The sequence below is a fragment of the Nannospalax galili genome, unplaced genomic scaffold, assembly GCF_000622305.1.
Source record: "Nannospalax galili isolate Female #2095 unplaced genomic scaffold, S.galili_v1.0 scaffold113, whole genome shotgun sequence".
Taxonomy (NCBI): Eukaryota; Metazoa; Chordata; class Mammalia; order Rodentia; family Spalacidae; genus Nannospalax; species Nannospalax galili.
Window position 1 is genome coordinate 4,541,305 of NW_008335444.1, and position 15,608 is coordinate 4,556,912.

General features: G+C 49.0%; 1 protein-coding gene across 2 annotated transcripts in view; it reads right to left on the reverse strand.

The window, feature by feature from the left end:
* Positions 1–243: 243 nt before the first annotated feature.
* Positions 244–15,608, reverse strand: part of Tnni1 (troponin I1, slow skeletal type) — a 31,367-nt gene continuing 16,002 nt past the window's right edge. Inside the window, exons 1-9 of one of the 2 annotated variants that reach the window (XM_008830292.1) lie at positions 11,335–11,394; positions 8,475–8,505; positions 7,559–7,562; positions 5,653–5,694; positions 5,023–5,154; positions 3,695–3,784; positions 2,538–2,714; positions 1,555–1,664; positions 244–592 (exon numbers count right to left, since the gene is read on the reverse strand). In XM_008830292.1, the coding sequence (XP_008828514.1) occupies positions 1,557–1,664; positions 2,538–2,714; positions 3,695–3,784; positions 5,023–5,154; positions 5,653–5,694; positions 7,559–7,562; positions 8,475–8,485 (564 nt within the window). In that variant the 5' untranslated portion in view covers positions 8,486–8,505; positions 11,335–11,394 and the 3' untranslated portion in view covers positions 244–592; positions 1,555–1,556. Of the gene's footprint in view, positions 593–1,554; positions 1,665–2,537; positions 2,715–3,694; positions 3,785–5,022; positions 5,155–5,652; positions 5,695–7,558; positions 7,563–8,474; positions 8,506–11,334; positions 11,395–15,608 lie in introns of those variants that run through there. The other variant, XM_029562144.1, reaches the window with a different exon arrangement.

Sequence of the window (15,608 nt, forward strand, 5' to 3'; positions counted from 1 at the left end):
TGTTATCAGGGGTCAGGGCTTTGGTGAACCAAGAAACTGGAGAGTAAGAATGTGAATGTGACATCACTGTGACCAGGCAGAGGGGTTTTGGGGGGATATTAGCAGGGAGCCACCAAATCCTTAGCACTCCACTCTGCTTCTGCTGCCCTTGAGCTCCTGACTATAGACACTGAAATCCCCAAACCTCTCTTCACAGATTTCTTCTCTTTTTTCTACGCACTAACAACAGAGCTACAGAAATAACCAGGAAACTGGGTTTTTTTAATGACAAGCTGTGATGCCTGTGAACACTGCAGGCAACAATAACAATAGAGGGAGGCAGCGTTGGACAGCAGGCAAGGTGTTCAGCTTGTGACCCCTTGGGATGGCTAGGTAACCCCAGAGCGCCTGATGGGTGCTGGAGACTGGAGTGAGGTCTCAGACACTAGCATTTCTCTCTCTTTTGTGTGCTGTTTCTTCCTGGCTCCAAAGGCAGACATGCGGGGTGGAGGGGAGGAGGGCACCAGGGGATGCTCCAGGCGTGTGCAAAGATAGATTAAGCCGGAGGAAGGAACCCAAAGCAGGAGCCCAGAGTGCCATATAGGAAGACAACCTGTGAGGATAAAGAGGAGCCATCAGTTCCCAGTGATGTGTGTTGTTTAGGTTTCCCTGACTGACCCACAGCACATGCAGCCCCTGCAGTCTCTGGAGATTCTCCCTTGTATCACCCCTGGGGCTGCTTCAAAGCCTCAGCTACTCTGCCAAGAACCCCAGCTTCCTCCCCTCTCTACACCATTCCCAAATTCATTGGCTCTAGCCTGGCCTTGCCCTCCTCCATGACTAGTTCCTTCCTACAGCTGAGCTTTGCATCCACAGCCCTTTCCCTTCATTTGCTAACCCTCTCCTATCACCTATCACTTGCTGACAGCTGCTTTGCAGAAAGCCTTCTTCTCTGGCCTGCACTGCCTGCAGACCCTATTACACCTCCTCTCCATACACCCTCAACGGGGCTTTTATGACCTAATTCCATTGCTCTGTCAATTCCTCCAGCTATCTCTCTGGAGGGTGGAAAGCCTTAAATTCTCTGAATGGGGCCTCCCTGGGAACAGGGACTTGGAGTGCTGTGTACTTTGCAGAGTGTACAAGGAAAGGATGTCACACCCGTAAAAAACCTTGGATTCTTGGATAGTCAGAGCTGGAGGGACATTGGGGATCACTTAATCCAATGTTCACTTAATCCAATGTTCACAAACTCATACTTGCCTCAGGATCATCTAGGGGCTGCCCTGCCCCACAATTTCCAGTTCAGTTACTTACAACCAAGATGTGAATGATGCCAGTCCCAGGACCACTGATAAAATACAAGCCCCAATTTTATGGATGTAGGAACAAAAAGAGCCTGGTGCGGACATGCCATGTCTATTATCAGAAGATGTTGGGGCAAGCCTGTGCTCAAGAGAGCTGATTCCCCAGAACTCTTCTCCCTCATACTGGGTTCAGCCTCCCATCCCTTATCCTGAGTACACTCCAGACTCTGAGGGGCTCCAAAACAAAAGGGAGCCCATCTCTAAGCACCTCTACTGTGAGGTTGGAGACTTGGCAGCATCAAACATCTTTTTGCGACCTTCCATGCCAGACATGGCCTCCACATTCTTCCTCCAGTCTCCCACCTCCACAGGCCGCTCCTATGAGAAAAGTCACAAACACATCAGAGATTCACCAGGCTGGAGGGGCAGCCACAGTGCCCTAAGCTCAAGAGATGCTGAGTGGCAGACAGTTCACGTCCTCTGAATGATAGGAAATCCTGACACCCTTGCCCAGCAGGTGACATGTGAAGACTTAGCCAGACAAGGACACAGGCCAAGCTGAGTCTCCATGGAAAGAAGGCCGGTCTGTGGATGGGAGGTTCTGGGTGACTCTAATGGGGGTGTCAGGGCTTGTTCCCAGTGCACCACAGGCCAACCTCAGCTCTAGGCCCCACAACACCCTCCTGCCTGATGCTCTGCACCCCAGTCACTTCCACCAAAATAGTACTCTGATTCATTTGATTCATTTCCCATTTTATCCCATTTATACTGCCTGGCCTTTTTCTTCTCTTTATGAAGTTTCCTGGGTCTTGCTCCTCATAGAGCCTGTCAGTTCTGAGCATACAAACTTGAAGTCTTTGATTGCTGAGCAACTAATTGAACTCAGTTCTCCAATTTCTGTACTCTCGTGTCTCATGTCCCTATAGTCACAATGAGATGCTGTCTCCTTTTCCCATGACAGGGGCAGTGGTCACCCCCTAAGTCCCTGCATTCTCCTCACACAAGGGGAAAGATTTTTTACTTTATTCTTCAGCCAGCCCTTCTTCATATCCAGTCTTCCCCTCATATTAGAAGCAGCCTGAGGGAAAGGAGCAAGTCATCTTTCTTCTGACACTGACCTCCCAGGGGGTTCTAAAATATTCTTATTCACAGACTGACTAGAGTTCCTCAGGCTGCCTAAGGCTGTGTGAGGGGAAATAGGAAAAGGCCACTGGGCAGGAGATGGAAAGGTCTGAAGAGAGTGGTCCTCACCTTCTCTGTGTCTTCTTTCTTCACAGACTTGAGGTTAGCCCTCAGGTCCATGGATACTTTGTGCTTGGAGCCCAATAGGGCTCGGAGCATGGCGTCAGCAGAGACACGCACCCGGCGCAGGGGTGGGCGCTTGAACTTCCCACGGAGATCCAGGACCTTCAGCTTCAGGTCCTTAATCTGCAGAAGACAAGGGGCCAGGTTCTATGCGGGAGAAGCTGGCTTTGGAGCTCCCTCCCCAATGGTCCAGCTGCAAGGTTTCCAGCTAGAGCCATATCCCCATCACATGTGGTAAATGAACAGCTATACTGACTAAAGCCATTAACCATTCCCATTACCAAGTCTTGAATAAAAGGAAAGCCACTAAGCCATCACTCCTAGTTTGCAAGCCTTGTGTGGAATGTAAACTGCTTCCTTCTGCTCCCCAAACTTTTGCTACACAGCCCCTGCCCAGGGAACCTTCAACTAAGCCTCCGTCAACAGGGAGAAAAACCCTAGGTTTTGCACCCCTGGGGGAGTTCCCAGGATTTGACCTTTGGAGGGAGTTCTCTAGAGCTTAATGACACCACAGATCAGCATCCTGGCAAGCAGACATACACTTTGGACAAATGTTCAGAAGCATCCACCTGCACCAGGAGCCTCACTCTTCCCCATTCTTCTTTTACAGGATGGGTTTACTGCTCACACACCCCATACTAAAGGAGCACTGAGCACAGAAGCAGGAACTAGAGACCAGCATGCATGCTAGGACCCCCATTCTGTGACCTATTCCAAGTTCTTAGCCTCGCTAAACCACAGTGTCCTCATCTGTAAGGGTCAGATAAATAGCCCCCATGTCACCCAGAGGCATGTAGGGAGGATCAAAGGATACAACATACATGAAAGCCCTTTGCAAAGGTAAGATGTCATTACCAGGCATCTGATTACTTGTGTGGGTGAATAAAGAGGACTGCTTCTGAGGAGCTCATGTGGCAGGTGGGAAGGAAGTTTGTTCTTTTCATCGTGACTCTCCTCCCTGCCCATTTCCAGGCCCATGAAACTAGGATGTAAACCAAAGCTTCCTGCCGAGCAGCTACCTCCCAGACCCCACACAAGGAGGTGGGCTACATCAGTGCCCACCCTCATCCAGCCCAGACCCAGCCCCTCCTCCCGAGGCTTACCTCCCTGGTGTTGTGGAGGCATTTGGCCTCAATGTCATATCGCTCCTCATCCACCACCTCCACCTTGGCATGCAGCTCTCGGCACAGGTCCTGTGGGAGCAGATTGATGGCATGGGAGCAGGGAAGAGGGGAAAGAGCCGCCAACTCCAACTCCCTTTCTGTCTTTACACCCAGCATGCTTAGCCCTATCCCCTCTGCTTTGCCAGAGCTATAATCCCAACAGGAGCTTCTGTAGGCTTATTGTCAGGGTAGCACCTCAAAGTGTAAGCCCTTTGTGCATGTTTGTTTGTATTTCGCTTTCATTTTTAAATTTAATTAATTATTTTAATTAATTAATTATGTCACTATGCAGTCAGGCTGTCCTAGAACTCTCAATTTTACAATCCTCCAGCTTCTGTCTCCCGAGTTCTGGGATTACATGCATATGCTTCCACACCAGGCTTGTAGTTTTTGTTGCTGTTGTTGTTTTGAGACAGGATCTCCTCATAGTCCCAGCTAGCTGTGAACTCACTATTGGCATCTTTGTTTTAGCAGGCAATTAACTGACTGACCTCCAACTTCAGCCTCTGTTTCCTTTGTGGTAAGCAAGGACTGCTCTAGTCAGTTCTTTTGGATCTCTTTGAGTTTCATGCATGTTCTTCCATGCACCCATGGTTGAGGAGTCAGTCAGAGATTTGGGTATAGTTTATTTTTTGCTTTTCTTTTGGTCCTTTCGAGATAGGTCTCCCTGTAGCCCCAGCTGGCCTGGCACTCCCTGTGTAGACCAGACTGGCATCTATCTTATAGAGCTCTGCCTCCTGAGTGCCGGGATTAAAGGCATGAGCCACTATGCCTAACTAATTGTAGAAAATTTGAAAACTATGTATTAAATAAAAGTAATAAAATAAAAATAGCCACTGTCATGGGAGACATATATAGGAAATAAGGGAGACATATAAGGAAATATATTTCCTTCCTGTCTCTTTCTAGTCTCTGGCATTAAAGCAGTTACTAATGGTTTAAAATATTAAAGACCCATCTCTAGGGAATGGAGGGACAAGTCTTCAGAGGAACAGTCACTCCCAAACCCTGCCCACCTGCCTCTCTATACCATTCCATGCCATTGTACCAACAGATGAAAAGCTGGTCCCTGGTTCTGCACAGCTAATTCCATTCTCCCCCTCTGAAATTCCCCTCCTAAGTCTTTAGAATAGGGCATGATATCGACACCCCAAGTGCAGTTGTGAGACTGCACCTTGTAAGTTACAGAGCTGTTCAAGATCCACACTGGATCCCTGCTACCTAAAGCACCCTGCCCTGCTCTGCCCAGCCCAGCCTGCCAAACTCACCTGCAGGGCACTGAGGGATAAGCCACGGGTCTGCAACGTGGGGATGCGCTCAGACAGATAGCGTTCCTTCTCAGCCTCACGCTCCTCATGCTCCTGCTCCCAGCACTCCTTGGCCTTGGCAAGCATCAGGCTCTAGACAGGACAAACCCACTGAGTCAGGTTTGGTCCCTCATGTTCCCCACCCAGCATCATAGAATGAGAGGAAGGAGTCTCAAGGCCAGGCCGAGTCTGAAACCTTCACTCAGTGTGGCAGTGTGTGTGGCCACCAGCAGGTTATGTGTAAGGACACACTAAAAGGTTCACATGGCTCGTTTCCCTCTCTCCCAGTCTTTCTCTTTCCATCTTGTTGTCCCTTTGGGCCCACAGAGCTCCAAAGAGAGAAACATACCCAAATGAATCAAACTCCCCTGGCTTGCACTGAGGAGTCCCACCCTGAGGCTGTTTCCTGCTGCCTCTCAGGAGGGGCAAGATCCACAGTTCCAATCATGGGTGTCTGGAACCAGCTCCAGCTTCCTCTGCCTCCCTTCATGCTTGCCTGGTCTCCTTCCTTCCCCTTCTCTGTACTCCTCAGAATCTGCATGCTGCCCCTTCATTTCCCAAAGGACATCCCCAGGGCAGCATCAGCCTCACCTTCAGCATGAGTTTTCGGGATGCAGTGATCTTGGATTTCCTCTGAGGGTGTGAAGAAAGAGAGATGGGGGTAAGGTAGAGGCTATAAAACTCAAATTCTGGTCCACACCAGCACAATATTGGCTGGGGTTCCAAATCATTACCCAGAATCCTCTGCTCACTTTAGGGCTCTTAACAGCTCATCTTTGTGATTAAACCCCTCAAGTTCAGAGATGCTAGCGTTGGGTACCCAAGGACTAAAGCCTCCCTTCCTGTCCTAGCTCTGGTGCTGGTAGAATCCTGTAAGAGACTCCAGGCACTTCCTCATCTATGGATGAACATGAGACAACCTTACTTAGTTTACAGAGCCATCACAGACCAATTGAGAGTACACATGTGCAAAATGGATGAAAAACCTAAAACAGATGTACATTTTAGCACTCGTATAATGCAACAATGTTTTGATGCTCTTTCCCGCCAGAGATATATGCTGTGTTTCCCAAATAGGTGAAGTATGTCTATGTGGATATGAAAACTGCCTTACATGTTATCTTCACCCATATAAATCTAAGACAAGAAAATTCTGCTGTCTCTTCTTCTCAAAATGAATAGGCATATTCTTACTAACCAGGTATGTTTTAATAGCTCTTAGTGTCAGCCCAAGCCAAGCATGGTGGCTCACACATGAAATTCCAGTACTTTGGACAGTAAGATCATATGTTCAAGACCATACTGGGCTACATGGGAAACTCTTGTCTCTCAAAAAAAAAAAGAAAAAAAAGTCCCAGCCCTATGGCAGTGGTCCCTTGGGGTAGTGAAGATGACAGGGTGACAGGGCTGCCTCACCCCTAGCTGTGAGATTTAGCCCTTGTGTCACTCCCAGGTTTCTTCTTGTGGCTCCCAATGAGCAGCTGCCTACTTCAATGCTACACCCTGGGAGAGCACAGCTATGGTTCATTCCCACAGTGTGGCAGGCAGAAATGATCAGGCTTTGAGCAGTCCATTCTGGGAGACAATGAATGAGCTTTAGCATACTAAGCAAGCAGCTTCTCATCTGTTTACAGTGACTTGACTTTTCCTCTTTGAAAACCTGGATTTTTGTTACACTTCAGGTAAGTAAAACTTTGAAAGAAACAGTCCGTTGCTATAGCCATTACAACCCCACCGAGCTATGCCATGAGGAATGGGCTTCTGTAGCCTTGTTTCCCTACTCAGTGAGTTTATGGCCTCTTTATCTGACAAGGGATCAGTGAAGACTCTCTTTCCAAAACTCTGGAAATCATAAGACTATTGAAAAATGGTACATTTTGTTCTCACTGAGATTCTCCTGTCAATTGTCCCCTTCATCAGTGCTTCTAATTCCCCTTGCTGTTCCCTGAGTCAGCATATAGCCTTTCCCTGCAGTCCTCCCCCGTGGGCTGTACACAGGCTATGTTCTCAGCAGCCTGATGAAATCTGGATTGCAGAGTACCCAGAGTCAGGGTGAGCCATGACCTGAGGAGAGCCTCGGGACACCTCTTCACCCCTTCCTCAATGTTCAGTCATAGCTTCCCCCTTCACACGTGGTTTTGCTCAGCATCAGCATTTCGAGAGACAGGATGGTGTCCCCAGGGATGTATGAGCTTTTGGAGAGGCTGAGGGAGAACTTGCACTCAGGAAGCCTACAGGGTCAGATCCAGATCTGCCACATGCAATCTCAGCTGCAGGAGTGCCTGCCAAAAGCATTGCATAGTGGGACAGAGCACCTTGGAAGCCCTGCATCTAACATCTTCATTCATGACTTCTCTTTCCCTCAGAGCTTTCTCAGCCCCTGGTATCCCCCACCCCCACCTTGGTTTTGACCCAAGTTCTGTCTTCTCTCAGGCCAACCCCACCTTCACCAGTCCAAAGAGCCAACCAGGACAGAGACACCCCAAATATCACTCACCTCACTTCAGGCATCCATCACAGGAAGGACCAGGGAAAGAGCAGAACACAGAGTGAATGGAAACAAAATATGTGACATAGGCAGTAACAGAACCATGCAGACCCACTTGGGGAGAGGGGACAAGTGACAACAACATGCCAGAAAGAAATCGGTCATTGTTAAAGGTACCAGTTCAAGGCTTCAGCAGACAAGAATTAAAAACCCAACTACCCTCTGGGCTACCAGACACTCATTTTGGGAAATATTGGCCATTAGAAGTTGGGGGATGGCTGGAGAGATGGCTCAGCAGTTAAGAGCACTGGCTGCTCTTACAGAGGACCTGGTTTTGGTTCCCAGCACCCATATGGTGGCTAACAACTATCTGTAACTCCAGTTCCAGGGAATCCAATGCCCTCTTCTGACTTCTGTGGGCATTGTATGACATGGGTGCACTGACATGCAGGTAGTATACTCACACACTTAAAATTTTTTAAAAATACATAAAATTTAAAATTAAAAAAAAAAAAGAATAAGAAGCTGTGAAACATTAGTAGGAATCCAGGCAAGCTTTGACAGATGGCCACAGTAATGCAGAAACGTCCATCCCTGGGCCTGAATTCCCAAAGCCTCATTTATCTTCCAGGCCCATGTGAAGCCATTCTTAGGTCAGTGCAGACAGGCCAGCTCTAAAGCACAGGCCATAAAGGTCCTCCAGGATAACCTGGGAGTAATCCCTGCTCAAAAAACTGAGAGAGATCCTGGCCATCATAAGGAACCAGTGAGCACTGGCCAGGCACTAAGGCCTGTCTTAGGATCTGGTCTCCTGGGAGCAGCTTGGGGGAGGGGTGAACAGATAGATGGTCCTTAACTGTGGGGCTGAAGTCTGTGGTAAAGGATTTGCCTCCCCAGATCCCCGGGTAGAAGTGAGATGACTTACACTTCCGGCATGGTGGCAGCAGGGGCAGCACCTAGAGGGCACAGAGAGATCAATAATGGAGAAGCTGTAACTCCTGCTGTGAACCCCCAGGAGGATGTTGGGGACCAGACAGCAGGAAGAAGTCAATGTGACAGAGTCCAGCAGGACACCTTGGCTATTTTGCTTAACTGGTGTCAGAAGAAAGAATACATGAACAAAATCCTTTTGTGACCTGCAAAACCTAAAACATTTACATATGGCTGTTCCCAGAAAAATCCTGCTGACCCCAGTGCAGAACAGAATGGCATCCATAGAAAACATGGGTAGAAAGTGAGGATGGGGCTGGCTCAGGAAAGCCTTGAACAAGCTGGCTTTAGACTTTACCTATGGATTAGAATTTAGGTGGGGTGCACAAGGTGAACAGAGTAGAATTGAAACTGGCATGTAACTAGGTGCCAAGAGGCCCAACCCCAGGAGCACTATTCAATAGGTGCCTAGCAGCCCTGGGTAGGTGGTATGAAGCCCTGAGTGGAGGAGTTAAGCCAGAAGGCAGGAAAAACCATCTATTCATATCTAGTCTGTCTTCACTCTCTCTTGGTCAGTTTTCTTCTCCACAAAATTAAGGGTTAGATAAGTGGCATACTATTTAACATTTAGCCCTTGAACCTTTTATTCAAACCAGATCTTACTTGGAAGCAAAACAAGTTCAGTCACTAAGGCACAGTGGTGCTAGATAAAGGGACTGTTGTAGGAGTCCTACATCCTCTGCAAGAACACAGCTGTGGAGCCGTCTGAAGCCCCTAACAGGTGGTCCCTGGACCCAAGCCAAGGAGGGATTCTGGAGGCTACAGAGGCTACAGACCTGACTCACCCTCCTATCTGGGTCCTAACAAAGAGCATTTGAGGAGAAGAAGAAAGGATTGTGCCAAAGCTCAGGGAAGCAGGAACAGTCAGGGTGGGGACAAGTGTGCAGAGTGAGACAGGAGACTTGAGCTGGGGGATTAAGTGAGGCGTGGGTGGAGCAATGTATATGGAGGGGGCAGGCATGGACCTCAGGGTCCAAGCTTGGATTTGGCTCAAGAACCTGATTTGGAGCAGATTCTAAAAGGTGCCCACCAATAATGCCATGAAGAATCTCTCTGAGCCTGGTGACCACTCCTGCCTGAATCCCACCCTGTCAGGGAAACTTCTACCTCAGCCTCTGCCATGGGGAGAGTGAGGCTAGGGAGGGGGGTGACCCTGGAGTCTCAGCTGTCCCCTGAGGCACAGGGGGAGAAGTGCGGAGACCATCCATACATTCTCAAGATGCTTAGCTGAAATTAGATTTTATAGGCAGCTGCTGGTTCTTAGGGTTCAGCTCTTCTGAAGACACTAAAGAAGTCCAGAAACACTAGTTGACCAAGCCCCAGCCCCACATCTGTCTGGGCTCTGAGAATTCCAGTCTCAGCCTAGTAGGTCTCACATCTGTCTCCTTCGCTCTGGTGGGCATTTGGCCATGGCCGTCCTTCCTCTGTCCTTTAGAGTCCACTGTCACTAGTGTGGGGCCCACCTGCTGGGGCCAGCCTGGGCCTCCTGCCAAGCTCCAGGCAGTCCTCAACCTGTTCCACTGACAAATGCCAGACCCAGGGGTCCCACATCAAGCATTAGGCCCTGACCTGTGCTCTGACACCCACCAGGCAGGACCCCTTGACAAGCTCTGTAGAAGACAAGCTGGGATGTGATAAGAAGTCAGGATGTAGATAGCAACGAGGCTGAGAGCTGAATTCCATCGGTACCACAAGTGGAAAGCAAGAAGATAACAGAAAACCCACAGCAAGAGGAGACTTTGGTGCCTGATTCAAGGCTCACTTTCCCGGCCCTGAAGCCCATGAAGTGCAAAGTCTGCCAGCTAGACTGTGAGCCAAGGCTGTTTGAGTGTGTAAAGAATCCTGTGTGAGGAACAGACAGTATAGGGAAAGGAATTGGCCTCTTGACACACCTAATAGGGACACAAACATCTAGGTAGGCTCATACTCTACCCCTGCTCCCCCACCCCTGACCTTGGACCCCAGTTCAAGGGCATCCCCATCCTCCTGAACTGCCTGTTAAAAAGGCTGGACTCCCAAGCTTATGACCAAGAATTGTGACTTCCAAACCTGAGGCGGATGCTGCTTTTAGCCCCCACCTCAGAGATCTCTGGCACTCCCTCTGCCAATATCACACTGGATATCACTCTAGCTTATGTATTCACAAGCTCATATGCTCCCACCCCAATGATATCACTATCTACCTTCCCCAGACTCTTACATCTCAGAGTCAGAGCAGGGAAAGGAATTGACAGTTCGTCTTCCTCTGTTCATGTCCTACTGTGCAGATGAGGCAGGCAAAGAGAGTTAACAGCACCCCTCAGAGTCAAAAGACAAAGAGGCTAGATGGTCTCTGTGGTTAGTAGGAGTACCAGTCCTGTCTCCCGAGAGTCCTGCGTGCTAGCCTTCTTCTTGTCCTACCACTGAAGGCACTGCTCTCTGTCACTGCTCTCCAGGTTCCTCTGAAATGTCTAATCTCAGACCCTCTGCTTTGATTGTCTGGCCTCCAGTGCCACCCTTCCTGCTAGGGCCCTTGTCCTTCTTGCCACTGGCTACAGCCTCTCATGAGAACACAGTCCACTAAGCTGTACCTTGGGTTTCTGAGGAACTTGCTGGACAATTCTGTCCCTGGCTCCTATCCTCCAGGGAAAGGTTTTACCTCCCACGGCCATCTTACAGGGGAGATGCCATTCTATCAACAAACCCACTTACCCAGGCAAGAACCATCTTCCATCTCCAAACCTCATTTCCTCTTAAACCAAACCCTGTCTCCCTGACCTTTTCTTAGGTCCACAGTCAGGGCTGTAGACACTTACCTGGTTCAGTCTTCAGGGAGCTGGGCTGGCTTGAACCTCACAGCAAACTATAGACTGTGGGGGCAGAGCTGAGGGCAAGCTATGAAAACTGTGGCCTCCGGCAACTGGCCAGTAAAAATAGAACAGCCACTGCCCCTCCAGCTGCCCCTCCTTCTCACCCCCTCCCACCATATACACCTCACAGGACAAATGCATACTGCAGAACACACCACAGGCACACAGGCTTAGAGACCAGTGTGTATGCCTCGGGAGCACACACAAATCCTGTGTACACAGAGCCACCAACTGGGTGGAACTAGCATCTACCTAGGGGAAGGGAGACAGTGAAAAGCCAGACCAGATGTGAACAGAGATGGACCAGGAATGGGGGATGAAGGAGAGCAAGACATTGGGAGACCTAAAGGAGCCGTCAAGGACTAGGGCAGGGAGGCATCAGGCTGACATTTTCTCTCTTGCCAGGACATATGGAAATTCATCCCCAGCCCATGCTCCAAAAACCTCAAAAGGACAAAGGTGGCTTTCAAGAATTGTCTGTGGCTCTGGAGCAGGTGGAATAGGAAGATACCTTCAGGATTCTGGTGGTTCCAGAGCATGTTTCTGGGGCCCAGCTGAGTCACAGTGGCTGCCTGAGGGTCTGCAGACATTGCTCCCTCAGGTGGCCTTCAGGGGATCTAGATTGCCCACATTCTAAATAGTACCCCATATTCCATTTCTTAAAGTCAGGGAGAATAATTCACTTCTCCCTGCTTAATCTTCATCTCAACCAGGGGCTGACTGACCTTAGAAGGCTGGGGCCACAGGGCTGCACCTGTTTACTGGGTATTTTTAGGACTGTTGATGAACACATAATACCCACCTTATAGTCAGAGAAAGACAATGCCTGCTATGTTAATCCTGTGGCTATTATAGTCCGTCATCTTGTGGGCCAGGATCCCAAGCTAAACAGGGCAGGCAGGACACTGACCCCACTGGGAGGCCAGGGACAGGGCTCCCAAGCAGCAGGAATGAGAGAACTTTCACCATCCACCCTATTCACAGAGGGAGGGAATTGGTGGGCAAGGGTATGCTAAGGAGGTATACCTCCAGTGTCCACAAAGAAGAAAAGGCACTGCCCTGAGGATACTAACATTCTGCTGCTCAGCAGAGATGGCTCCAATCCTGTTCTGCACAGGTCAAGTTTGGGAAGCCTCATGTTGGATGGCTGCGAGGGAGAAAGGATAAGGTCTGGAAAGCGAGGGGACTGGAACACAGGATTCCGAGCAGAGAGGCTAGGGTAGAAAACAGGCAAGAATCAACACAGGGAGCAGAGAAGAAATGGAGGGGCTTTGAGAACAGTCCACTGGGACTTATTGTCTTGGCTTTTTGTGCCCTTTTTGTCGTTTTTTATTCTCTCTCTCTCTCTCTCTCTCTCTCTCTCTGTGTGTGTGTGTGTGTGTGTGTGTGTGTGTGTGTGTGTGTGTGTGTGTGTGTGTGTGTGTGTGTGTATAGCCATAGAGGTCAGAGAACAGCTTGAATGAGTCAGTTCTCACCTTCTACCATGTGGGTCTGAGGTACTGAACTCTCGTCATCAGGCTTGGCAGCAAAGACCCTTACCACTTCACCAGTTCTGTTTATACAACTTTGTTTAATTTTTTTTTTTATTTGTGTGTGTTATCATCTATGTGGGTGAATGTAGGTGCAGGAGCGTGCATGCATGACTGGAACCTGGGGCTCACTGTTTCAGCAAGGCTGACTGGCCAGTGAGCCCCAGAGATCAGCCTGTTTCTGCTTCCCCAGACCTGGGAGTATAAGCACGTGCCACCATATGGGTGGTGAGAATCAAACTCGGGTCCTTATACTTGTATAGCAAAAACTTAAACAACTAAGCAAGCTCCCCAACCCCTACAATAACTTTCTTATACAACCTTACATCCAAAAGTGAATTATCTGAATGAATTAGCTTGCTCCTTTGAAATGGAAAAATGAAAAGAATAAGTAGGTGACAATGCTTACAGCCTACCCAGTGGGTGTCCTTTCAGCTAGAACTAAAAAGCCATGGGCTTGGAGGGTCTTGGGTACTGTGGAGCAGAGCAGGGCCTGGATTCCTTGTTCTAGATCCTAGTGTCCTGCCTCCTTCTACCTTCCCTTCATACCGTGTGCTTTCCAGTATCTATCTCTCTACCCTCGGGCCCACCCCAACCCATGGCCCCAGTTCTCTCTTTGCCCTCTGACATCAGGACTTTCCTAGGTTCTCTTCTGATGTCACTCAAAGGTAGCCTTCAAGACTGTCTGTTATGCCCTATAGTCCTTGCACCTGCCTCAGTTGCCCTGTGCAGGGGAGTGTGTGCAGAGACCTCCAGAGTCCACCCACAGGCCCTGTGATCTCTGGCAGGAAGCTTTCTCCCTGCCCACCTGAGGGGCCACCCTTGCACGTCTCTGCCCTGCCACCCTAATCTCTGCCCCTGCCAAGTGTGCCTCTGTAGCCTTTCTCTTGATCTTCTTGCTTACAATAAAAGTCACACCCTTCCCAGTGCTCATCTGTCCAAGACCAAATCACCCACTTCCCATTCTGCCTGCACAGACAGCTGTCCCATAGCTTTATCTGGCTCCTCCTCAGACACAGAGCCAGAAACAGTGCTCAGAGCCCTCCAGAGACCCAGGCAGAGTTTTCTGTAGTCAGCTGGGCGATGGTCCCCCAAAGATGTCCATCTCTTAATGACAATGTGAATGTGATACCTATGGCAAAGGGACATTGCAGTTGTGATTAAATTAAGGATAGAGGATTATCCTGGGTTATCACAAGGTTATTTGTAAGACTTAGGGGTGAGGCTCAGAGTTGGTGGGAAATGTGGCAAAGAAAGCAGAGATCAAAAAGGAAAGAGGATACAACAGACACTGGCCTTCAAGGTGGAGGAAGTGACTGAAAGTCAAGGAGCACAGGTAGGCTCCAGATCTGGAAAACCAGGAAACGGCCTCCTTTGGATCTCTAAAGAGAAGCAGGCCTGAAAATACCTTGTCTCTCAGCCTTGTTAGACTGATTTGGGACTTTGGTCCTTCAGAATTATAAGATAATAAACTTGTATGGTTTGAATCGCTGAGTTAGTGGTAGCTTATTATAGCAGTGATAAGAACTTAATGCACCCTCTCCAGTGATTTGTGGGGTCCCAGACTTCCTGGTCAAGTATGCTTGGGGTCAGCCAGGAAGTAAGTGGGCTTGGTAAGGTCAGTGAGAAAAACCTGGCTGGGTGGGGTGTTCCTAAGACATGGTAGTCCTAAAATAGATCCTCACAATTCCTTGGCCAGAATCCAGTCTTCTCTAGGGCTAGTCTTCCTGAAAACCAGCTCTTATCTTACTGTGAGGATCAAGAGGATCAGAGGAGGAAGACCCAGAAGTTCAGGAGAAAACTGAAAGGAAAGGCCACATAGTGAGCTTGTCTAACTCAAAACCGCACTCCTCCATCACACAGAAATCCTTCTCTAATGTTAGCATTAACCTAATTCTAACTCTACCTTTGTTCCTCCTTTCAACCCTAACATAACCTTATCCTCACCTTTAACTCTGCTAAGGCCCATGGGTACCCTTGAGCCAATCAGAAGACAGTGCCCCGTCCTGATGCACACAGCTCCACAGGCATTGGGGCTTCTCCATAGGGTGGCTGTAACCTAAACCACTACTCTCAATTCTCTCCTTTGGTTTCCTGAGATATCCATGTGCCCTCTTTTAATCCATGTTGCAAACACAGCACACAAAATGCTAAAAGTGCTGTTCTCCTAATCCACTTCATCTCTAAGGCCTACTCTATGCTGAATCAATGAGCCTAAGCTTAGTTCACTCCCCACTTCTACCTTCCCCTCAGCATCATCCCTAACATTACTGTGGGCCTTCTAGAGCCTAACCTAAAAAGCCAATTCAACCAACTCCGTGGGTCTTTTTGGAACCAAGGAATTGTTAGTCAACTAAGTTAGGGGTCTGCAGTGACTTTAGGAGAACCTAGCTTCCAAGGGATTTTTCCCTCACCTCCTGAGGAACCCCCTTCTCAGGACAGGCTGATAGACTTCCTTTAGCTTCTTTTAAAAGTCCAAGAAAGTCTGATACAGCTTTGACAGAAGCTGGAGCACCTCAAGAGAATGACCTCTGTGGTCAGAGTTTCAAAGAAGGGCCTCAGCCCAATGGGAAATTAACAGAACTAAAGTGGTCATGGTGGTGCATGCCTGTAATCCCAGCACTTAGGAGACTGAGACAGGAGGATTGCTACAAGTTCAAGGACAGCCCAAGTTGAAGGAAGGGAGGAAGG